We start from the raw sequence: 24,587 nt of genomic DNA, 5'->3' as shown, positions 1-24,587 counted from the left end.
AAGTCGCAATTGCGTGTTATAAAGTCAGAATTGCGTGATAAAGTCGCAGTTGCGTGTTATAAAGTCAAAATTGTGTGATAAAGTCGCAGTTGTGTGTTATAAAGTCAAAATTGCGTGATAAAGTCGCAGTTGCGTGTTATAAAGTCAAAATTGCATGATAAAGTCGCAGTTGCGTGTTATAAAGTCAAAATTGTGTGATAAAGTCGCAATTGCGTGTTATAAAGTCAGAATTGCGTGATATAGTCGCAATTGTGTGTTCTAAAGTAAGAATTGCATGATTTAATGTCGCAATTGCGTGTTATAAAGTCAGAATTGCGTGATAAAGTCGCAATTGCGTGTTATAAAGTCATAATTGCGTGATAAAGTCGCAATTGCGTGATATAAAGTCAAAATTGTGTGATATAGTTGCAATTGCGTGTTATAAAGTCAAAATTGCGTGATAAAGTCGCAGTTGTGTGTTATAAAGTCAAAATTGCATGATAAAGTCGCAGTTGCGTCTTATAAAGTCAAAATTGTGTGATAAAGTCGCAATTGCGTGTTATAAAGTCAGAATTGCGTGATATAGTCGCAATTGTGTGTTCTAAAGTAAGAATTGCATGATTTAATGTCGCAATTGCGTGTTATAAAGTCAGAATTGCGTGATAAAGTCGCAATTGCGTGTTATAAAGTCATAATTGCGTGATAAAGTCGCAATTGCGTGCAATTATCTTTTAAAATGTTCTATTCTGTGGTGGAAACAAGCTTCCATACAAACAAGCTTAGGTAATACTGGGAAAAAATCTTGATTTGTGAACTCATCTTGGTTGTCGATCATAAACGTCACTGAATGGAGCACTGCGCCATCGCCGCCAGCTTTAAAGAGGCAGCTCTCACTGCAACTACAGCGACCGACCCGACAAAACTCCCTCCTTCCGTCGCTCCAGCACCGAGAAAAGTGGCCAAAATCTTACCGGCTATTCCGACTTCGACAGCGGGAGCCGCCGGGAACAGGAACGCCAGGAGCGCAGGAGCGTACGCAGCACCGGCCCCCAGCATAAACATACACAGCATTATCGACAACTTCATATTGCGTTGTGAGAAAAGCTCAAAGTTCTTCACTTCTTCATTCACCCTCCTCTGCTCCTCTTCCTCAGCCCAGATTTTCAACTCCTTCTTTTCTTTATCCACTCTTTCCAGCCTCTCCTTCTCCTCCTCCCTCTCTCGTTCCTCAAATCTCCTCATGTTCTCCTGCTCTCTCTCCAGAGATGCTCGGAAACGCTCCAGTCTCGCAGGGATCGGTCGCGCATTCTGCTCTTCTTTCTTTATATCCGTCTCTATCTGTTTAATCCGGCCTTGTATGCGTTTCTTTTTTCTCTGCGCGTCGTCCCTCTCTTCGCTCACGAGCGCAATAAACGAACGCAATTGATCATCAGACATTTTCCCGACCTCCTTCTCTATTTTCTTCATTCTTTCGTCCCTATCAGCTTGCAGTTTTACGTCTATTATCCTCTGCGCTTCCTGCATTACTTCCGTGATTGGACTGGTGAAGTGACGGTTGTGATTTCGAGCAAGTAGCTCATCGACTCTCTGCAGGAGTCGGCTCACTTGATCCGGGTTTGTAGGGTTTGTGTTGTCAAAAGCCACGAATCGCCTCCCGAATCTCTTCACGAGCTCCTTCACTTTCTGATCTTGTCTTGAAACAAACCTTTCAATGGATTCTCCTCTGAGTTTATCCGCGTGGGAGAATATGAGGATGGTGTGATGAGTGACGTCCTCCTGAAACATCTCCAGAATCATTTCTACGGTGCGTTGTTGCTCCTCTGTGAACCGCTCTATCGGCACCACCAGCAGAAACACATGAGGACCCGGAGAACACAAAACCAGGCAACGTATTACTTCTTGTTTTAATTCGTCCTCTGTCAAATCCGTGTCAAAAAACCCAGGTGTGTCGATAAGAACCAGCTCTCGTTCCTTCACCGTTGCACTCTCTCTCTTGCACTCTTTAGTGACCGAGCCCATGCTCAATCCGTCATCAAAGCACTTCCTTCCCAGGATGGTGTTTCCCGTCGCGCTTTTCCCTGCACCAGTTTTCCCCAGCAGAACCAGACGCAGTTCATTCGGCGCTGGATTTAGTGTGTGCTGGTGATGATCGTTGTCAATTGAAGCTTGGGAGTTTCCAGCGGGTCTCCATCTCACGGTTGGGTTTCCTGAGGAGAAAACAAACTGTTGAGAAAACTAACAATAACCCAGCCGAAAGGGAACGATCTCATGAACATCTCTCAAAGTTATGAAATACACGTTCTTCCAGTAACATTATAACTCTCCTTCAGCAGAGGTGTAAAGAAAGAGTACCTGAAAACCATACTTGAGCAAATGTACAGATACCTCACAGCAAACATTACTCCATTACAAGTTCCAAGTCACCAATTTCAATAAGACTTGAGTAAAAGTCTTAAGCCACCTTTCCACTGCACACATCAAATGACAGCCGTCGGACCGGAAGTCATTCATCTCCAATGGACAGTAATAAGGGAGTAGCCTGACTAAGTCAGACTTCGTACTTCCGCTCAATTTCAGTTCGCTTCTGTACTCAGTCTGAGATAGCGACCTTTCTCCCCGTTTTCCTCCGGCCTCAAAACAGCCGGCCAATCAATGAACAGAGGGCGGGCTGAGAGCCGTGACGTAGACGCTGATTGTACCGTGGATGCGTAGATTTACTTCACATAATCTGCAAAAGTCGTTCACAGCCATGTTCACTCCGGTATTTCGCTCAATGGTTTTGTTTTCGCATCATACATGTGTTTACAGTTAGATGCGGCTGAGCATGCGCATAACACACGTGACACGTCATAACCAAACGTTATGTGATTGGCTTAGGGGTAACCAATGATTTTAAACTTCAGACAAGCGCACCTGGCGGCTGGTTAGGACAAACACTCTGATTAACATCGCGTCGCGCGTAGTTAGGACACGGTGTTGGAGTATCTGATTTTAACAGTACTTAAGTATTTTACTCATATGCTACTGAACGTAGGCTTAAAGAGTAACTAGTCCTCAACACCTAAGAGAGACATGCCAGTGAAAAACAAGAAACAGATTTTTGAGGAGAGCGATCACGTTTATTTTCCTAAAATACAAATGAAAATGAACACCTCAAAATATTGCAATAAATCAAGGTTGACACAACAGCCTCTTAAACAAACCCTCAAGGTCCATAAGTAAACCAATATCCTTCAAAACGGTCACATTAATATAACAGATAAAGAAAATAATATGAAATAGTCAATGCTTACTTGCACTGGACGTGGTTTTTTTCGGCCTCATCTCAAATATGAAACACCTGCGATTGAGCAACTATCAGCTAATGCACTCACATTATGACGACGCAATTTTCTTCTAGAAACAAACTTTGTTGTATTATTTTCATGTTATCACTGTAAAACTGCTTTGATGCAATCTGTACTGTAAAAAGAGCAGTATAAATAAAGGTGATTTGACTTGACTTGAATCGGTTTAATTAAAGGTGCAATAGGTGATTCTCTACAGAAACATTTTCTGTTATACTGGTGGAAAGTCTCCCCATGTCCTGATTTACTATGTTAACCCTTGTGGACATTTTTTAAATAGCTATTTGATCATTTTGCCTGTTATTGCCTGCATATGCATTATGCATTAACTGCATACATTTGTGTATTTTTATTGGAATTTTACTATTTCACCATCATTTCCTTTAATAAATCTATGTTACTCTAGTAACACAAAATAGTTACACTAAGGACCTTAATGACAAAAATGTCCCATTTGAAACCCATTAAAACGGCCATTTTTAATCCCTGGGCCATTTAACTATAAAATGATGCAGCATTTGTAAATAGGCTTTCATTCTGTTTGCAAGGCTTAAAAAATAAATAATAAAAAAATACTTTTTTTCTTTTTTCTTCCAGATCTGCCATTTTATCTGGTTTGGCCCATGGCGTAAATACTTGCTTTTCTGCTTCTGCATAATTATAGAGGCAATTGGATAAATTATGCAGCTATAATTGTGTGGGTGTGTTGGTGTGGATGGCAGACTGTGGTTTGTTGTGTGTGTTAAAAAAGTGTGTGTGTGCATGTAATGTTTGAGAGAGAAAAACTCAAATCCCAAATCCAACCACTGTGTCCCAGTGGAGTACTGGAGTACTGCACCCAAACAGAATATTACTGAAAGCTCATCGTTTCAGAGATCAACCTCAAATTGGGAACACAACCTGTTTAGATTTATGGCTTTGCTTTTCAAGCATTTATAGAGTTCAACATACAGATTTTATATAAAATAATGTTCGTAAATCATTTTCATGAATTTAAACGTCTGTGCTCCCAAGCTTCAGTTTGTGTACATGCACATTTTTGTCCACTTTGGACATCAAATTTCAATTTTTTTTAATTGAAGCACAAGGGTTAATGATTACACTCAATATTAACACGCCACCTACTGGCAGTTTTAGTTTCATATTTCAAAAGCAACCTATTATTTAATTTTTCCATTCATTTAATTAAAATATTATATTTAAAACATTAATCTCTTAACATAATTTATGCAATTATAATCTGAGGCTGCATTAAACAATAGGCTACTGTTTGGTAATAGCTGATAATAGCCATACAGTGTCTTTTATTCGGATTGAATTCATTGATTAAATGTGAGATGCCATGTCACTTAGTTATATTATAAGTTAGGTTAGTTATATTTTTGATGAAATCCTAGTGGTTTCTGAACCCACATGGGCAGCAACGTCATTGCTGATGTATGTGAATGACCGCTAAATAGTTTGTTTGTATTAACACAAAACACACACACACACACACACACACACACACACACACACACACATCTGTCCCACCCAGTTTTAAAATCAAATTTAAGCCACTTCGCCACTGGTAAACACAACTACAAGCCAATTATTCAGAATACTAAATTATAAGTATATCTCGATCATACTTAGACTTTTATATAGCTACTTAAGTGCATAAATTATATTTCTGAGAAGTAGCCTAACCATAAAAAGTTAGACTGAAAGTATATTTTATTATTTTTAGTTTAAAAGAAGGCTACTGGTAGCACACCTGAATACACTTCTTTTGTAAGGGTAACATTTAATGAACTGCATGTTTTAAACGTTCATAAACAACGTTTTCATAACTTACTGGGAAAACATTCTGAAAATATGTTTTTGTTTGCTAGGTAGATGATTAATACTGATAAACATATATTTCAATTATTTCCTGCGAATCATGATTTAGTTCACTGGGAAAGATAAACAATATCAAAACAAACAAATCTTGAATTGCTAAATACAATGACAATGTAATAATGCAAATGAATAACGGATCTTTGATTACCTTGGTTGGACATGTTTTCTGCTTGTTCCTCAGTGTGTGTGTGTGTGTGTGTGTGTGTAACGGTTCAGTGTTCTTGGACAGCTTCATCATGATGGGTAGAACTTTCTGAGAAACGAAACTTAACACGAACTCACATTCTGACGCGTTTGATCTCCGTTACTCCCAAAATCATATTCACTGACTGCGTGGAATCAAAAAAATAAATGCATTTATATTTATGCATAAACATATTTTTATGTAGGATGTAAAAAAGCCCATGTTCAGTTTATGTTCATTTATTATAAGGGCTGTGCAGCTATTATGTTGGTCATTGATTTGAATGTGAGGAGGCGTGGCTTAAGCTGAGCGTGCGCGCGCGAGAGAGAGCGGATCAATGTTTCAGTTTGGATCCTGAGGGAAAGTTGAAGTCCTGCAATCTTCCCTGAAAGGCAGTAAATAAGATCGATTAAAATCTCTTTCTGCAGCGCCTTCACTTTGTGAACTGCAGGAAAGAATATTTGTGGTCTTCATTGGCAGCGTATGGTATTATAACTTCGTGCTGAAGTTTCCATGGTGACGATTCTCGAATGTGCGTCATTGAAGATTATGAGTTACATTTTGAGTATTCATTAAATTATTATTGCGTCACTTATTCACTGTTTAGCTTGATGTACGGCTGCTACATTATATTTTATGTTATATGAGAGTGTGGTTACCTGATTGTGTGAGATATTATGTTAATAGTGGCATACGTAATCAACCATTATAGAGTTGTAACGTCTCTGCAGTTCTGCCGTGTTAATTGCATATCTATACAGTTTTCTGTTACTGATTACATTATTTGTTTATTGTAGAACCACATTTGTACATTTTCTTTACATTCATGTGATTTTTTTGACTGTGAATATTTACACATTGTATTTGATTTGTTATCCAACATTCTTAAAGTAAAATAGAACAACATAGTAAGTCTGTCTGCTCTTCATTACTCTCGTAGTCATTGGACATCAACATGTGGTAATCGACTCTCTGAAACGGTTGGCATCGTATTAGTAATTAGTGCAATACAGTTCCTTTTCTACATGGGATAATAAATAAGGGTTTGTTCCTTGACGTGTTTTTCTCCCGTTTGCATCCACTAGAGGGACACGGTGATCCTGCTTCAGTAATCACGTGACGTCACAGATTATTTGCATGCAAAAGATCGATATTTACATATTGTACCCTGTGCATTTACATTTAGACATACAAGCATTTACTTATCGTTTACAGAGTATTATTCATGCGCACTGTAATTTAGTGAACAACCTGGTGAACATTATTTATTAATTGTATTTTTATGCAATTCATCAAAACTAGATTCATATCAAGCAGAAGGGGCTTTCCTTATTGCGATGAAATAACACTTTATATTGAATGACAAAAGCAATGACACATGTTGATTATGGACCAGTGTTTCTGATGTCATGGAGAGTTTGATGAAACTGGAAATGTTTGGATGGAAAACTGTAAAGATTTGATCATTTGGAACAAAATTTGGTGATTAACTTAATAATTATGTATGAAAAATACCATGTACACAAACAGAAATGGACTTATAATAAACCTAACATTATATTATTTATATTGAGGCCTTAAAAAGGCAAGAAATAAAAAAGCAAAACGGATGTATAGAATTTTTGAATCCTTTTCTTTGTGGATTTTTTTGTAACTTATTTGCATTTTATTGTTTTCCTTGGATGCTATAATGAATGTAATAGATAGATGAGTACACTGTGATCCACCTGCATGTGTATGTTGTTATTATTCTGTTATGCAATAATAATAAAAATAAAATTTGAATGTAAAACAATCCATCGCTGTCTAAAAAAAGCACAAGATAACGTCAGAAAGATGAAGGAAAAATACTCAGTCAAACCTAGAAAATTGTGTTTATTTGCTTTTAAGCAGGATATCATATAAGACATGTACCAAAGAGCTTGAAGTGCAATTTTAAAGTTTTGCAAAGAATAAAAATAAAATAAATGTTTCTGGGGAAAGTGCTGGAGATGAAAACAGCAATTCTGATCCAGATCTTAAACCGGACACACAAAAACACAGACTCCATCATTTAGTGCAATTAAAAACAACATTCTTAAGACCTTCAGAAACCCACGTTTACATAAATAGGTCACATAAATACAGCATTCTCTAAGTTCAGTATTTGTTAAAATACCTTAAAGTGAATTCAGTGACACATTTTTTAGATACGAGATATATATTTTAAAAAAGCTCCCAATTCCCTTCATTGCTGGTGTATTTTAGTGATTAATTTGTATTATTGTCCAGTTGTGTAGTAACTCGTTTGAAATAAATCACATAAATGCAGCATTCTTTAAGCTCAGAATTTGCTGATATCTTAAAGGGATACTCCACTTTAAAGTGAAACTTCTGTCATCATATACTCACCCTCATGTTGTTTCAAACCTGTGTGAATGTCTTTCTTCTGCTGAACAGAAAGGAAGATATTTAGAAGAATGTCAGTAACCAGACAGATTCTGGTCTCATTGACTTCCATAGTAGGAAAAAAAATATACTATGGAAGTCAATGGGACCAGAAACTGGTTACTGATATTCTTCTAAATATCTTCCTTTCTGTTCAGCAGAAGAAAGACATTCACACAGGTTTGAAACAACATGAGGGTGAGTATATGATGACAGAAGTTTCATTTTAAAGTGGAGTATCCCTTTAATGTGAATTCAGTAACATATTTTTTAGATACAAGATATATATATATATAAAAAATAATAAAAAAAGCTCCCAATTCCCTTCATCGCTGGTGTATTTCAGTGATTCTTTAGTATTATGTCCCACTTGTGTAACTCGTTTGAAATAAATCACATAAATACAGCATTCTTTAAGTTCAGTGTTTTCTAAAAAAAAAAAAATTCCTTAAAGTGAATTCAGTACCAATTTTTTTTTCCGATATATATTTTAAAAAAGCTCAAAATTTCAGTACATTTTAGTATTTTTTTTTATTATTAAGTTCAGTATTTTCAAAAATGAATCCTTAAAGTGAATTCAGAAACAAATTCTTTAAGATATATATTAGAAAAAGTTCCCGATTTCCTTTTATTGCTGGTGTATTTCAGTGATTTTTTTTTTTGTATTATTTCTCACTTGTTTAACTTGTGTTTTAAATAAATCATATGTTTGGTGACTATAAATACATGTTAGAAAAGCACCACTGTAATAAATGAACTGAAAGGACCTTGGAAATGACAGAAGCAGCAGTGCTCGAGTGTTTCGTGTGTTATCTGCATATATAAAACACTTGGTCTCTGGAATGTAAACACTGTAAAGCAGAAGCAAGGAGTATGTGATTAACGTTGGTGCCGGTGAAGGGTTCTCTCACTAAATGTTGTTGTTCCCGGTCTCGATGCGGGACACCATGTTGGCGATGAGTTTCTCCAACTGAGCGGCTCTCACCGCGGCCGTCTCCAGAACCTCCTCGTGATTCGCCTTCTTCTCACTGTCGTAATCCATCACCGACTTATTGGTGATCAGAGACAGAGCGAAGACACGCAGTCCACAGTGACGAGCCACGATCACCTCGTGAGCAGTGCTCATGCCTGAGAACACACACACACACACACACATAGAGACACACACACATAGAGAGAGAGACAAACACACATAGAGACATACACACACACACAAATATAGATACAAGCACACACACACACATAGAGAGAGACACACACACATAGAGACATACACACACACACACACACAAATATAGATACAAACACACACACACACACAAATGGAGAGAGAGAGACAAACACACACACACATAGAGAATTATTTTGTAATCACAGCGCTTGCGGTCCGTGTAGAATTACGCGTCGTTACATTTTTGGAGAGTTGCACGTCAGGGTTCGTCATAAACTGCAAAACATGCTTTTGTCTTGTTTCCATTTAAAATATCTAAACATTCTTAAATCGAGATGCATTTACTAGATGAGTAAAATGCCATAAGATATTATTAATGTTTAGATGAACTGGAAACAAGACAAAAGCATGTTTTGCAGTGTAGGCTACGCGTGCTACACACAGCCTACGACGCGAGTTTGAGTAGGAGTATGAACTCACCGACAGCGTCGGCCCCGAGGCCGCGCAGCATCCGGCACTCAGCGATGGTCTCGAAGGACGGGCCGCCCAGGACACAGTAAACGCCCTTCTGCATGAAGGAGAAGCCTAGCTCATCCGCCACCTCGAGCGCTAGCTCCTGCAGATCGCGATCATACGCGTCCGACACACACGGGAACCTCACGCCAAACCTGCCGATCAGGAGAGAAAGAAATGCTCAACATCACTGAGAAGTAAGTGCCATGGTCTTACGGCGTGTTCACACCAAAAGCAAAGCGGAAATTCGCATCGCGTTAAGGCCCTTTCACACCAGACGCGTAGCGGAAAAGCGAAACGAATAAGCGAAACGAATAAGCGAAACGAATAAGCGAATAGTTCGCGTCAAAACCATTGACATCAGCCGCGACGTGAATTTGCGACTTCTATGACGTTTAGAGCTTGAACAGTCCAAAACTTTCGCGCCGACAGCTGAGAAAACATGGACACTTCATCATCATCATCATCATCATCCAGTGAAGACGAGTCTGAAGGGGAGTATGCTAATGTCCACTTTTAGTTTCCTTTTCCTCTCTCCTCTTTCTCACACAGGTGTCCCTGAGGGTTTTCCACAGTTTTTTTGCGTCTTCAACTAAACACAGTGCGTTTTGTAATGTCAATACACATTACATGTAACACACGAAGTAACAAGTTAAAATCATTCGACTAGAAACTAGATATCACAGAAAGAATGTATAGATACTAAAAGCAGCCTTAAATAGTCTCACTACATTTTGTTACATGTTCAAAGTAAACCCGGTCTCTGTCTCTATCTTTGACGATAATAGTGTTAGCTTTCTATCCCCTGTAGTTTAGCCTGCTAGCCTACACAGCACAGGACTATACAACGACTAAACTATCACACAACACACTCACAGTCGTGATAACCGAGTTGGTTGGCAATGCTACGCCACACATTGTCTTTCAAATCGTTGTCCTTGTAGTGTGTGATTGGCTGAAGCCTTTTCTGTCGCCGCAAAAGAAAAAGAAAAATCGACATCGAAGCGGAAAAAATAAAAGTCATTTTTCCGCCGCAGCACATTCGCGTTCGGTGAGGAAGCGCTCGTTACACAAACAGCTGATCAAAAAATAAAACCATCGCGCAAATTATTTGTGCGTCAAAATCGCGTCCAGTGTGAAAGGACCTTTAGATGCTCTACATTACTCGCGGGATGTTTCTTGTTTTTCGCGTCACTCGCGGCAATCAAAAACATTGCGCGATTAGGAGTGTCACGCACATCAACAAAAACAACATTTCTTGATTGGCTTGCGCAACAACGCGTCATGCGAATTTTACCCTCGAGTTGAAATTGTTCAACTTGCGCGGTGACGCAATTGAGGCGAATATCGACCGTTCGCGGCAACCGCATCGCCCTATTCGCGTAATTTGCGCCACTCTGCGCGAATTCGCGTCTTTGCATTGACTTTGTATGTAATCTGCTCGCGCAAATAATTAAATTTGCGTTTGGTGTGAACACAGAATTAGGCCCTGTGTCCGCCAAAGTGTTTTTGTTTTTCACGCGGCTGGCGTATTTTTTCAATTGTTTTCAATGTGGTGCCGCGTTTTTAAAATGCCAGGAGCGTAACGAGCCGCTGAGCGCCTATTTCACGCTGAAGCGCGTTTTTACCAGTTTTTACCTCTCTCTCTCTTATTTCCAACACTGAAGTGATTTAAACTGCAGTTCATCGACTGGCCACTAGAGACAGGCTCCAAAAGAGAGTCAATCCCATAGACCCCCATGTTAAAATGCCCAACTTTACAGCAGAAAAACACATGTTTACAGCCTGGTGCAAAAAGTGGTTTTGGTCTATATAGATAATTTTGCCCTTCATGACGACTGTAAGACGGGTGAATGTTTTTATAATGCATCCGTTTAAATTATATTAAACATTAAAGTTCTGAATAATTAAATGCAGACAAATGGCTATTAGTGACATCAGCGGCAATCCAACTGACACTCAAGTGGCCACGCCCTTAATTATGCAGAACTTTTATCTGTCTCTAGTGGCCAGTCGAAGAATTGCAGTTTAAATCACTTCCATGTTGGATTCAAGAGAAGAGAACTGAAGGTTGCCACGTGGATATGCGGCACAATCATGAAGAAAAGACTAGTGTAACTTTCATTTCATGACGACTTTCGATTTCAAATATTCAATTATGAATTATGATTTATCAATGGCCTGTCTCTGCTATAACGTCATTATTTATGTAGTAAAATATCTTACTAACAAGGGCATCAAATCACACACTGAATACAGACCAGCTCAATCTCACCTCTCGTCATTGCGTCCCACTAACGGGTTGTTTCCGACGAAGCCGGGAACATTGATGTGATCCTTTATAACCATCATGTCGCCCACATTAAAGTCCTGGTTAAGTCCGCCGGCGGCGTTGGTCAGGAGAACCGTCTCCACACCCAAGAGCTTAAAGACCCGGATGGGCATGGTGATCTGCCAATACCACAACACACACCAATTACAATCGTACCATAAATTATATCTGAAAAATCATGATACATGTCAAAAATATGTCAAAATCAACACAAATATGTATTGCATAAAGTTTTTGCAATGTGACATTATTTTCCAAAACTTTTTAAGAGGCCGTTTAAGTCTTGATGTTGTCTAGAACAGGTTTTCCTGCTTGAATGTTGATTATTTTCCTCATATTCTCCATTGTTGCGGCTCCTCTCTTCCCAGTCTGTCAGTAATGCTCTGTTTACTTCCTGTCTCTATGAAGCCCCTCCTTCTGAAAAGCACACTGTGCTCTGATTGGTCGGCTGGAGCAGTGTGTTGTGATTGGTCGAGCGCTTCGAGTGTGTTTGGGAAATGTCCCGCCCCTTACCATAACCGCCAGTTTAACACACTACTAACTAACTCAACCAGGTCCCGCCCCTTTATTCTGCGCATGAATTATTATAATGAGGAATATTGTGACGTGTTCGTTCCCGGGAGAAACTCAAGACTAGGAGTTCAGACTCAAGAAACTCAAGGAGTTCAGAAACACTGACTCTGATATAGAGAAGAACTGGAGCTTCTTCATGATCAAATGCAACATCACACACTAAACGTTGCGGATGAACTAGAGAGACAGCTGAGATGATTATGTAACTCTGTGGTGCAAAGTTTATGTTGTATTGATAAAGACATTGTAAAGGTGCCACTGATATTTACATTGAGCAAACACTGCCAATACATGAGCAGCGGCTGTTTGTCATTATTAATAACTTGCCTCCTATTACTATTATAACTTACATTGATAGTTCCTCCTCAGGAACTGAACAAACATTCGTCCATTGACGTCAAGAGTAAGTTCGTTCAATGTTATCTGGTCTTTATTAATGTTCTCAAAACAGAAACACAATTGATAAAAATGTTACTACTTGTTACAGAACATTCCGAGAACATTTAAAATTATGACATTCCCATAATGTTTGCAAACTGATAAAATTATGGCAAGCCGTTTTAGCTTAAAATGTTCCCAGCATTACTTGATATAATAGCATTTTTACTATTAAGAATTACAATTACAAAAGCTCTCGAATTCAATTCTTACTTGTGACAATTCCAGTTAGAGAGCTAGTAAAAATTGGATTAGAAAGCTCTCTAAATAGAATTCTTACTATTAACAACTGAATTAGAGAGTTCTCAAAATAGAATTCTTACTAGTAAAAATTGGATTAGAGTTCTCAAAATAGAATTCTTACTAGTAAAAATTGGATTAGAGAGTTCTCAAAATAGAATTCTTACTACAAAAAATTGGATTAGAGTTCTCAAAATAGAATTCTTACTACAAAAAATTGGATTAGAGTTCTCAAAATAGAATTCTTACTAGTAAAAATTGGATTAGAGAGTTCTCAAAATAGAATTCTTACTAGTAAAAATTGGATTAGAGTTCTCAAAATAGAATTCTTACTAGTAAAAATTGGATTAGAAAGCTCTCTAAATAGAATTCTTACTATTAACAACTGAATTAGAGAGTTCTCAAAATAGAATTCTTACTAGTAAAAATTGGATTAGAGTTCTCAAAATAGAATTCTTACTAGTAAAAATTGGATTAGAAAGCTCTCTAAATAGAATTCTTACTATTAACAACTGAATTAGAGAGTTCTCAAAATAGAATTCTTACTAGTAAAAATTGGATTAGAGAGTTCTCAAAATAGAATTCTTACTAGTAAAAATTGGATTAGAAAGCTCTCTAAATAGAATTCTTACTATTAACAACTGAATTAGAGAGTTCTCAAAATAGAATTCTTACTAGTAAAAATTGGATTAGAAAGCTCTCTAAATAGATTTCTTACTAGTAAAAATTGGATTAGAGTTCTCAAAAAAGAATTCTTACTAGTAAAAATTGGATTAGAAAGCTCTCTAAATAGAATTCTTACTATTAACAACTGAATTAGAGAGTTCTAAAAATAGAATTCTTACTAGTAAAAATTGGATTAGAGTTCTCAAAATAGAATTCTTACTAGTAAAAATTGGATTAGAAAGCTCTTTAAATAGAATTCTTACTATTAACAACTGAATTAGAGAGTTCTAAAAATAGAATTCTTACTAGTAAAAATTGGATTAGAGTTCTCAAAATAGAATTCTTACTAGTAAAAATTGGATTAGAAAGCTCTCTAAATAGAATTCTTACTATTAACAACTGAATTAGAGAGTTCTAAAAATAGAATTCTTACTAGTAAAAATTGGATTAGAGTTCTCAAAATAGAATTCTTACTAGTAAAAATTGGATTAGAAAGCTCTCTAAATAGAATTCTTACTATTAACAACTGAATTAGAGTTCTAAAAATAGAATTCTTACTAGTAAAAATTGGATTAGAGTTCTCAAAATAGAATTCTTACTAGTAAAAATTGGATTAGTTCTCAAAATAGAATTCTTACTAGTAAAAATTGGATTAGAAAGCTCTCTAAATAGAATTCTTACTATTAACAACTGAATTAGAGTTCTCAAAATAGAATTCTTACTAGTAAAAATTGGATTAGAGTTCTCAAAATAGAATTCTTACTAGTAAAAATTGGATTAGAGAGTTCTCAAAATAGAATTCTTACTAGTAAAAATTGGATTAGAGTTCTCAAAATAGAATTCTTACTAGTAAAAATTGGATTAGAAAGCTCTCTAAATAGAATTCTTACTATTAACAACTGAATTAGAGAGTTCTCAAAATAGAATTCTTACTAGTAAAAATTGGATTAGTTCTCAAAATAGAATTCTTACTAGTAAAAATTGGATTAGAAAGCTCTCTAAATAGAATTCTTACTATTAACTGAATTAGAGTTCTAAAAATAGAATTCTTACTAGTAAAAATTGGATTAGAGTTCTCAAAATAGAATTCTTACTAGTAAAAATTGGATTAGAGAGTTCTCAAAATAGAATTCTTACTAGTAAAAATTGGATTAGAAAGCTCTCTAAATAGAATTCTTACTATTAACAACTGAATTAGAGAGTTCTCAAAATAGAATTCTTACTAGTAAAAATTGGATTAGAAAGCTCTCTAAATAGATTTCTTACTAGTAAAAATTGGATTAGAGTTCTCAAAAAAGAATTCTTACTAGTAAAAATTGGATTAGAAAGCTCTCTAAATAGAATTCTTACTATTAACAACTGAATTAGAGAGTTCTAAAAATAGAATTCTTACTAGTAAAAATTGGATTAGAGTTCTCAAAATAGAATTCTTACTAGTAAAAATTGGATTAGAAAGCTCTTTAAATAGAATTCTTACTATTAACAACTGAATTAGAGAGTTCTAAAAATAGAATTCTTACTAGTAAAAATTGGATTAGAGTTCTCAAAATAGAATTCTTACTAGTAAAAATTGGATTAGAAAGCTCTCTAAATAGAATTCTTACTATTAACAACTGAATTAGAGAGTTCTAAAAATAGAATTCTTACTAGTAAAAATTGGATTAGAGTTCTCAAAATAGAATTCTTACTAGTAAAAATTGGATTAGAAAGCTCTCTAAATAGAATTCTTACTATTAACAACTGAATTAGAGTTCTAAAAATAGAATTCTTACTAGTAAAAATTGGATTAGAGTTCTCAAAATAGAATTCTTACTAGTAAAAATTGGATTAGTTCTCAAAATAGAATTCTTACTAGTAAAAATTGGATTAGAAAGCTCTCTAAATAGAATTCTTACTATTAACAACTGAATTAGAGTTCTCAAAATATAATTCTTACTAGTAAAAATTGGATTAGAGTTCTCAAAATAGAATTCTTACTAGTAAAAATTGGATTAGAGAGTTCTCAAAATAGAATTCTTACTAGTAAAAATTGGATTAGAGTTCTCAAAATAGAATTCTTACTAGTAAAAATTGGATTAGAAAGCTCTCTAAATAGAATTCTTACTATTAACAACTGAATTAGAGAGTTCTCAAAATAGAATTCTTACTAGTAAAAATTGGATTAGTTCTCAAAATAGAATTCTTACTAGTAAAAATTGGATTAGAAAGCTCTCTAAATAGAATTCTTACTATTAACTGAATTAGAGAGTTGTCAAATCACCTTTTGAATGGGGTATCCTTCATAGAGATGAAACCTTCCCTGCATGCAAACGCACGGCTTTCCTTTAAGGGTGCCGAACACCAGCTTTCCAGCATGACCGTGCACTACAGAACACACACAGTTATGAACGTGCAACATTAATAACAACAGTACAGCGGGTTGGCATCAAAGATGAAAGCAGAAATCAATAGTTTGTCTGAACCATAGACTGTAAATAGGTCTGAACTCACCGGTGCTCTGAGGGAAGTGTGGGATGTCGCTGTAGTTGATGACCAGCTGATCTTTCAACATTTCTGCCAGTCCACCGAGACCCGAGCCACACACGATCCCCACCTGGGGGCGCACCGGACCCTGGGCTAACAGCCAATCAGCTGTGGCCTTGCACTCCTCATAACTGTACCTGAAGGAGAGAATCATTTCACTTTTTTTTAAAATTGTGAAATAAATGTTCATTAGATTATTTCATTTTTTATGAAATAATATTAGTTAATTTATTATTAAATCATTTTATTTAGTTTATTATTAAATAATATTAATCAAATTATCATTAAATAATATTGTTTAATTCATTATTAAATAATATAATTTAATTTATTATTAAATAATATATATTTTTTCTTTTTTATGAAATAATATTATTTAATTTATTATTAAATAATATAATTTTATTTATTTTTAAATAATATAATTTAATTTATTATATATTTTTTTCTTTTTTATGAAATAATATTATTCAATTTGTTTTTAAATAATTTAATTTATTAATATATAATAATATTTAATTGTATATTAATGTTATTTAAATTATCTCATTTGCTATCATTATATTTACTTGAGAATGTGTAAGATTTTCTTTTTTTTACCCCACTTACAAATGTTATTTTGTAGCTTAAGCTTCACTAAATTGCATTTTATGCTAAAAAAATAAATAAATAAAATAGCAATGTTTTCAAGTCAACCTACGATCGCCTTTTATGGACTTATGTTTAGGAGAGAAAAGTATATATGACGACTGACTAAATAACCGCCGTCTGATGAGAGTTTGCGTCACTGTGAGACACTCTGTCTGGCTTATGTTTTTATAACATCAAACCATACATGGCTTAAATCTGGCTTAAATGTGATGAAATAAAAAAGACTGCGAAATAATGGATATGATTAATGGTTCTTTTAATTATATTTTCATAAAGACTCGGTTTGAATCGTGCATAAAGGGAACTCCCTCGATCAGTCAAACCTCTAACGGAATCAACTTCGGATGTGACGCACTTTCCAGGAAAATTTTGATTAAATTTACTGAATGAGTCAGATTGTCCATTAACCCACGTGTAGTTAATGATGCACATTCGCAAAGCAGTTACATATTAGCAAACAAAACTGATCATTTATTTGAGAATGTGTACACTCATCTGATCGTGATAGCCTACGTGATGAAGCGCACGCGCCGGGTTTCCTCAGCATCACATTTAATGCACGTGCATCTCGACAATAATAATATTTTATTACTTCACTTTTAATCATTCAGGATCATATATCAAGTATTATATCTAACTGTCCGATATGTTTGTACAGTCTCTGCTCATGTAAAAGATCATCATGTGGCACACCAATGTCAAATATGAATCTGCGTGTGTGTTTGTGTGTCTGTCTGTGTGTGTGTGTGCGTGCGTGTGTCTGTCTGTCTGTGTGTGCGTGTGTCTGTGTGTGTGTGTCAAACCTGTTTAACAGGTTTCAGCACAACCTGTTTGTTTAAGTTCCTTACATACATAGACAAATAATACAACGATGATATGAACACGTCTGATGTAGAGCTATAGTTATGACGTAGACCATAAGCGCGCGCGCGAGCCAGACATAACACAGCCTATATATAAGATATGATGCTAAAGTGATTCACATCAGTGTTCAAGTTATCAACTCTTAGATTATAACCTTCAAAAGCAACTTTTGATATCTTTAAGGGTTTTAAAATGCGTGAACTCACTCTTTTGTTGATTCAGGAAACATGACGATGAGTTTCAGCAAGTGAGGAAGAACAATAGAATTATAAAGTTGCGCGGTTCAGTTTGTGCGTCTTCGGTAAATGTTCTTGTTTATGCCCTCGGTGTTCCGTTAAACTGTTATCTCTGGCTCTGGATGAGTGTGTGTTAGAGGGAATGAGAATGACCTTATAAAAAGCATTTCCTCCTCCGCCAGACTCTCTATTCATGAGGCACGCGCGCCGCTCATTGGCTGCGCGCGCGGGTGTGCTCCATAGTGATCACGCGGGCGTTTCCTGCAATGCTTTGTGACTTCTTTTACCGGACCTCTACGAAAGAGGGGGGTGAGAAATGAGAAAAGTGAAAAACATGTTTACTACAGATCTAGGAGATTCTAAAGTCTTATGGAGTATGAAATGTGACCCTGGGCGTCAGTGTGGTTTGAGATGTGCTGGGTACAGTGACCCATTCGGAAGTGCATTTTCAGAAGTGCTGGGCACAACGACGCATTCAAAAAAAAAATGTCCTCTCTTTTTCGCAGGTCATGTTTTGAAATACGATGTCCTGTAGCTAAGATTACTAATGAAAATAAATCAAAATGAATACAAAAATGTGATGATGTCCGACTCGTTTTATGAAGAAGAAAGCCTTAAGTTTTCAAAAAGCATTAGATATGACCCACTATTCTGCTTCAGAAACCATGTTGACAATATGACAAATTTCTCTCTCATATTGCTCCTCATAACCACTGAAAACGGTCAAAAAATCGAACTTAAAGTCAAATTATTATGGATGTTATAAGCGTTTCAGCTTCACATTTTCATCAGAGCAGCGGAGCGGCTGTGGGTTGACTCCACACGGTTCTCATGGGCTTTATACTAACGTGAAAAAGCTTTACGTGGTTTAATGTACCCAAACAACGAGCACCAAATTTCATATTGCTCCTCAAACCACTCAAAACTGTCAAAAAATCTAACCCAAAGTCTATGGACGTTATCTGAAAAAAGTGGTGGGTACAAAATGACTCATGACTAAATCTGGTGGGTACGCCACCGCCCCCCGAAATCGACGCCTATGGGGCTGGACCACAAAACCAGTCACATGGGTCAATTTGAAATTGAGATTTATACAAAATCTGAATAAATAAGCTTTCCATTGATGTATGGTTTGTTAGGATAGGATTTGGCGGAGAGCGAGTTAAAATAATATTATTTAATTTATTATTAAATAGTATGATTTAATTTATTATTAAATCATTTCATTTCGTTTTTTTTTAATAATATTGTTTAATTTTATATTAATGTTATTTAAATTGTCTAATTTGCTATCATTATTAGGGCCCAAGCCCTGAAAGGCACTATTGTTTCCGTAAGGATTTTTTTTTTTTTTTTTGCCACTTTTGGGGCCCTTAACATGCTCAAAAACTCTTGAAATTGTGCACACATGTCAGAACCTGCGGCCATCAGGGCCGGGCTGAAGCTGGTACCCGGGCGTGGCAGGGGGGCTCGACAGCGCCCCCTGGAATGGGGTTTGAAAACTTGGTCCATAAATCAAACACGCTTGCATGTAATAATATGAAACTCAGTACACATATAGATCTCATCTGGCCGAACAACTTTCGTGCTCTAAGTTTTACAAAAGCCCAACAGGAAGTCGGTTATTATACGTTGTTTGGAAAATGCATACAATGGAATGTGAAATACTCCTCCTAGGGAATTCATCCGATCACCACCAAACTCGGTGTGAATGAAGACAAGACATTGAGGATGAATTCTTGCGAACGGATTTTTGATTTCTCGAACGGTTTGGCCGTGGCGAGGAAATGAATTTATGGCGAATAATGGGACACAGGAAGTGTGTTATAACTTCTGCATACATTAACTGATCTTGATGAAACATCCGCAGTGTGTTCGTTGTAAGGGGCCGATCACATGGATGTGACTATTGTGAGTCAAAGTTATAGCGCCACCAACTGGCTGCAGGAAGTTTGTCACTTTCAAAATGCTTTGAAATCACTCTCTTATTTTTACCCGATTTGCTTCAAACTTTATGTGTATAATATAGACCCACGGCAGATGTAGACCTGTGAAAGGATTATTGATATCTTAGATACTGTTGCCATGGCAACGCATCAAACTTTAATATTCTTTTTTGATGCTTTTTAGACTCTTAGCATGCTTGAAATTGGATGAAACTCGACAGACACATCACATTTATTAGCCAGTAGACACGTGCAAAGTTTCAGAAACGGGCGTGGTGGAATGGCTCAGTAGCGCCACCTTTAGTCAAAAATGGGGGCTTAGTTTTTCCTAGAATCACAAAACTTGGTACGTATATTGTTCTCATCAAGCCGGACAACTTTCTAATTTATAGTCATTAGCTCCAAACAACAGGAAGTCAGATATTTTGGTTTGAATGAGGATTTTCTGGAGAATTTTCTCTCTCTCTCTGTGTGTCTGTGTGTGTTTGTCTATTCCATTTAATCTTTGTTTTTCAAGGTTTCAGGGGCTTTTGGGGCCCTTGACATGCTCAAAAACTCTTGAAACTTTGCACACAGGTCAGAACCCGCGGCCGGGCTGAAACTGGTACCCGGGCGTGGCAGGGGGGTTTAACAGCGCCCCCTTGAACACGGTCTGAAAACTTGGTCCATATATCAAACACGCTTGCATGAATTAATATGAAACTCGGTACACATATAGATCTCATCGGGCCGAACAACTTCCGCACTCTAAATTATTAGCTCCGCCCAACAGGAAGTCGGCTATTATGGGTTGTTTGAAAAACGCATGCTGTAGAATTTGATGTACTCCACCTAGAGAATTCATCCACTCGACTCCAAACTCAGTCAGCATGAAGGCAAGACATTGAGGATGCTACATTGCAGACGGATTTTTGATATCTCGAACGGTTTGGCCGTGGCGAGGAAACGAATTTATGGCGAGAAAAGATAAAAACGAAGTGTTATAACTTCTGCATACATTAACTGATCTTGATGAAACTTCAGCAGTGTGTTCGTGGTAAGAGGCCGATCACATGTATGTTAGAGCTGTAATCGGGCCTTAAAAGTTCGGCCCGAAAAGGCCCGAGCCCGACAGAGTTTGGCCCGAGCCCGACAAGTACATTTTGATTGACAGCTTTTTAAAAGCCCGAACCCGTTTACAGCCCGACTGTCCAAAAGGCCGTCTATCAGCAGTGATAAGAGTGTCGGAGAATAGCGCGGACACGCGCTTCACACCGCGAGCCGGCACACGCACCACTCGGCGGAAAAGGGAGAGAAAGAAAGAAAGAGACGCACGCACACAGCACCTTTGTCTTTCATAAAAAAAAGGAGTAATTTATAAAAATTTGAACATCATTTATTCATGACTAACGGAGGCTAGAGGCCACTTGGAAGTTGGAACAAAGAAATAAAATAAGTCCTCCAGAGACCAGCCTCCATTTCACCTCCTCAATATCCATTTTCACTCTAATCTAAACACATCACCTGACTGCTCATTTACCACGCAACCCGAAGCGCGAGCCCGAGCCCGGCCCGAGCCCGTGTAAAATAATAGAAATTAAGTCCGAACCCGACCAAACCCGTCGGGTCCCGACGGGTCCCGTCGGGTCCCGTCGGGTTCGGGCAAAGATCTTCAGCTCTAATGTATGTAACTATTGTGAGTCAAAGTTATAGCGCCACCAACTGGCAGCAGGAAGTGTGTCACTTTCTAAATGCTTTTGACAAAAATGAGGGGGTTAATTTTATGTACAGTCACAAAAATCAGTACATATATTGGTCTCATCGAGCCAGACAATTTTCTAATTTACAGTAATTAGCTCTGAGTAACAGAAGTCAGATATTTTGGTTTGAATGTGGATTTCTTTGCAAAAGCCTCTGTATTTTTACCCACTACTCTTAAGTGGTTTATTTTATTCCCACCAAACTTTTTCAACTTGATGAAAATACATTAAAGATGCTAAATTGTAAACAGATATTAAATATCTCAGACGGTTTTGCTATGGCGAGGGATTAAAGTAATGTCAAAAAAGGAAACACTAAAAACCTCCTATCTTCTAAAAATGTAATTATACACCATTTATTTCTATATAAAATTATACAAATATCAGAACTAAACCCATTTTATTCTTTTTTTTTTATTATTTAATAATTGTTTAAGTTTAAAAACATCCAGAATGTTTTTTTTAGTCCAAAAAATAAATAAATGATGTCATTCATAGTGCTATACTGCCCTCTTGTGTTCAAAATCAGGTAGGCCTTTGTATCTATGTAAAATATACTAGGTATGTGACGGTGAGGAACATTTTACCACCGGTTAATCAACGTGTGACACCGCTGGGGACTTTTGAATTTGCTAACTTAAAAACGAAAGTAAAATGTTCGTGCGCACTGACATGGATAATGGTGCAGAGCGAGCGTTTTCAATGAATTCCTATGGAAGTAGGAATTAACTAAAAAACGTTCGCTCTTCTCTGCCCGTTCCTCGCCGTGGACGCACACCATATATATATATATATATATATATATATATATTTATTTTGTTACATATATATATAATGTATATATATTTTTTTTGTTACAATGGCACCGCCGCATTTACAGTCACCTGACGTAGATGACGCGGTGTGTTTGGACAGAATAAGAGACGGAGTTCTTTATTAAATTCAAGAAAAGACAAAAGAATTACAGGAATACTGGATTCTAAACCTCAAATAAATGCCACAATCAAGACCTCGAAGCAGAAATGAGGGAGAAACACCCAGAAACTCCTCATATGTGCCGCTCACAGTATAATAAGGGTCGTTCCTCACCATTAATGCTTGGAAACACACATACATCTCCTTCGATTAATAATAATGGCCAGTGCAGTGGCTGAGATATAGTACATAAACCTACCAACGTCCGTTGCCATGGTTTTTGGACTGATTTTACATCGCGAGAGGAAAAAGTTAAGTTTTAGTCGCATAACATCGGTTAATGGAAACGTCGTAATTTCGAAATCGTTTTTTGTCGACATTTAGAAAAATTCGTAATCGCTAAAGGAAACGCGCCTAGTGACGTATATAACAGGTATTAGACCCAGCCGACGTCGATGTGTAGAGAGCGGAGGAAAGGTTATCAGCCAAGCGGCGACGGTACGATGCAGTGATGTCAGGGGATTTTAGGGCTCGAGAGTTGAGCCGTCTTGAGGGTTGGTGCCTGGTGTGTTGAGGTCGGACCTTTAGGTGTATCTTGGATCTGATCTGCCGATGATCTGTCCGACACTCCGCCCGACGCATTGCTCGGGTGATGGAGATTTCATGTAGATCTTGTTGCCGGGTTATAATGCAGTCCAGTAGGTGCCAGTGTTTTGATCTGGGGTGCATCCATGATGCTTTGTATTTATTTTTCATTAGGAAAGTTGTGTTGGTTATGACCAGTTTGTGCTCAAAGCAGAGGGAGAGTTGCAGGCCGTTCCTGTTAATGTTGCCTAATCCATGTTTCCCGATGACCCCAGGCCAGAGCATGTTGCTGGTGCCTACTCTGGCATTGAAGTCTCCCAAAAGCACAAGTTTATCAGTGTGAGGAACTAGTTGTGTCAAGAGACTCGTGAAAAGCGTCTTTGATGCTTTCTTCAGCATCCAGAGTTGGTGCATAAGCGCTTATCAAGATTGCATAGCGAACCTTCGCGAGGGGAATTTGCCAAGTCATCAGCCGCTCACTGATTCCCTCAGGAGACTCTAGGATGCTTTTAATGGCAAAACCTACTCCATGTACTCCTACTGTAGACGGCGGGTATCTTCTGGAAGGCCCTTCCAGAAGAAGGTGTATCCTTGGCCGACTTCTATTAGCGAGTCCTCTCCTGCGAGCCGGGTCTCACTCAAAGCTGCGATGTCGATGTTGTATTTGTTAAGCTCGCTCGCAGCCAGGGCAGTGCGCCTGCGGGGTCGGTCAGTTCCAATCTGCACATCAAGAAGTGTGCTTACGTTCCATGTAGCCAAAATGAAATAGTTTAGACTTATATTTTGGACCGCATAATGGGATGCCTTGACGACAGCGGTGGGCCGCCCAGGAGTGTAGGGAACAGGCAATGTTTGGGTCAAGCGGTGCGGACCCTGAAGTGGGCGGCTCAGTCACACAAGAAGCTGTCGAAGGTGGACGCCGTTCCAACCCGTCCACACAACGACCATCACGCTTGTGCAGGGCTCAGGCTAGAGGCTGCCAGTCTGATCCAAGACCTGCCACCCTCACATTTACCCTGTCGCCGAAGGGCTTGTACGGTGAAACACACACACACACACACACAGGGGCCCTATCTTGCACCCAGCGCAATTGACTTTGTACACCGACGCATATTTCATTTCTATTTTGCACCCGCGCACAGCGGACTTTTCCCTCCACAGACGCACGTCGGTAAATTAGGGAATGAACTTGCGCTCCCGGGGGCGGTTCAGCGAAAAGAGGAGGCGTGTTCCGGTGCAAACGTTTTCTGGTGCTATTTTGCAGTTTCAGAAAACAATTCCTCCACAGACCAGGAGAAACCTCGTCTAAAGTCAGTGCATGTTATTCAGATGCTATTTTAAGGGCGCATGCTTGGCCATAATGTAGCGTGTGCA

At 37.7% G+C, this 24,587-nt stretch overlaps 2 protein-coding genes across 2 annotated transcripts; both read right to left on the bottom strand.

Moving 5' to 3' along the window:
* Positions 1-678: 678 nt before the first annotated feature.
* LOC311291507 (GTPase IMAP family member 7-like) lies at positions 679-5,640 on the bottom strand. The gene is made up of 2 exons (XM_084410541.1): positions 5,359-5,640; positions 679-2,186 (listed from the first exon to the last, which is right to left on the bottom strand). The coding sequence occupies exons 1-2, from the start codon at positions 5,369-5,371 to the stop codon at positions 820-822; spliced, it is 1,380 nt and encodes a 459-aa protein (XP_084266667.1). The 5' UTR covers positions 5,372-5,640; the 3' UTR covers positions 679-819.
* A 2,703-nt stretch (positions 5,641-8,343) lies between these two features.
* Positions 8,344-18,241, bottom strand: pnp5b (purine nucleoside phosphorylase 5b). Its single transcript, XM_084410540.1, has 6 exons — positions 17,999-18,241; positions 16,245-16,414; positions 16,015-16,118; positions 11,781-11,956; positions 9,473-9,660; positions 8,344-8,949 (listed from the first exon to the last, which is right to left on the bottom strand). The coding sequence occupies exons 1-6, from the start codon at positions 18,019-18,021 to the stop codon at positions 8,732-8,734; spliced, it is 879 nt and encodes a 292-aa protein (XP_084266666.1). The 5' UTR covers positions 18,022-18,241; the 3' UTR covers positions 8,344-8,731.
* Between the last annotated feature and the right edge of the window lie 6,346 nt (positions 18,242-24,587).

The sequence above is a fragment of the Rutilus rutilus genome (assembly GCF_951802725.1).
Source record: "Rutilus rutilus genome assembly, chromosome: 6".
In the NCBI taxonomy this organism is placed as follows: domain Eukaryota; kingdom Metazoa; phylum Chordata; class Actinopteri; order Cypriniformes; family Leuciscidae; genus Rutilus; species Rutilus rutilus.
This window is presented reverse-complemented; position numbering and strand designations above follow the sequence as displayed.

Excerpts from the sequence above, each read along its gene's own strand:
- pnp5b (XM_084410540.1), bottom strand. The coding sequence starts at position 18,021 with ATGTTTCCTGAATCAACAAAAGA. Across the intron at positions 16,119-16,244 it reads ACACTTCCCTCAGAGCACCG|TGCACGGTCATGCTGGAAAG; the intron begins GTGAGTTCAGAC and ends TGTGTTCTGTAG. Across the intron at positions 8,950-9,472 it reads CCTCGGGGCCGACGCTGTCG|GCATGAGCACTGCTCACGAG; the intron begins GTGAGTTCATAC and ends GTGTGTTCTCAG.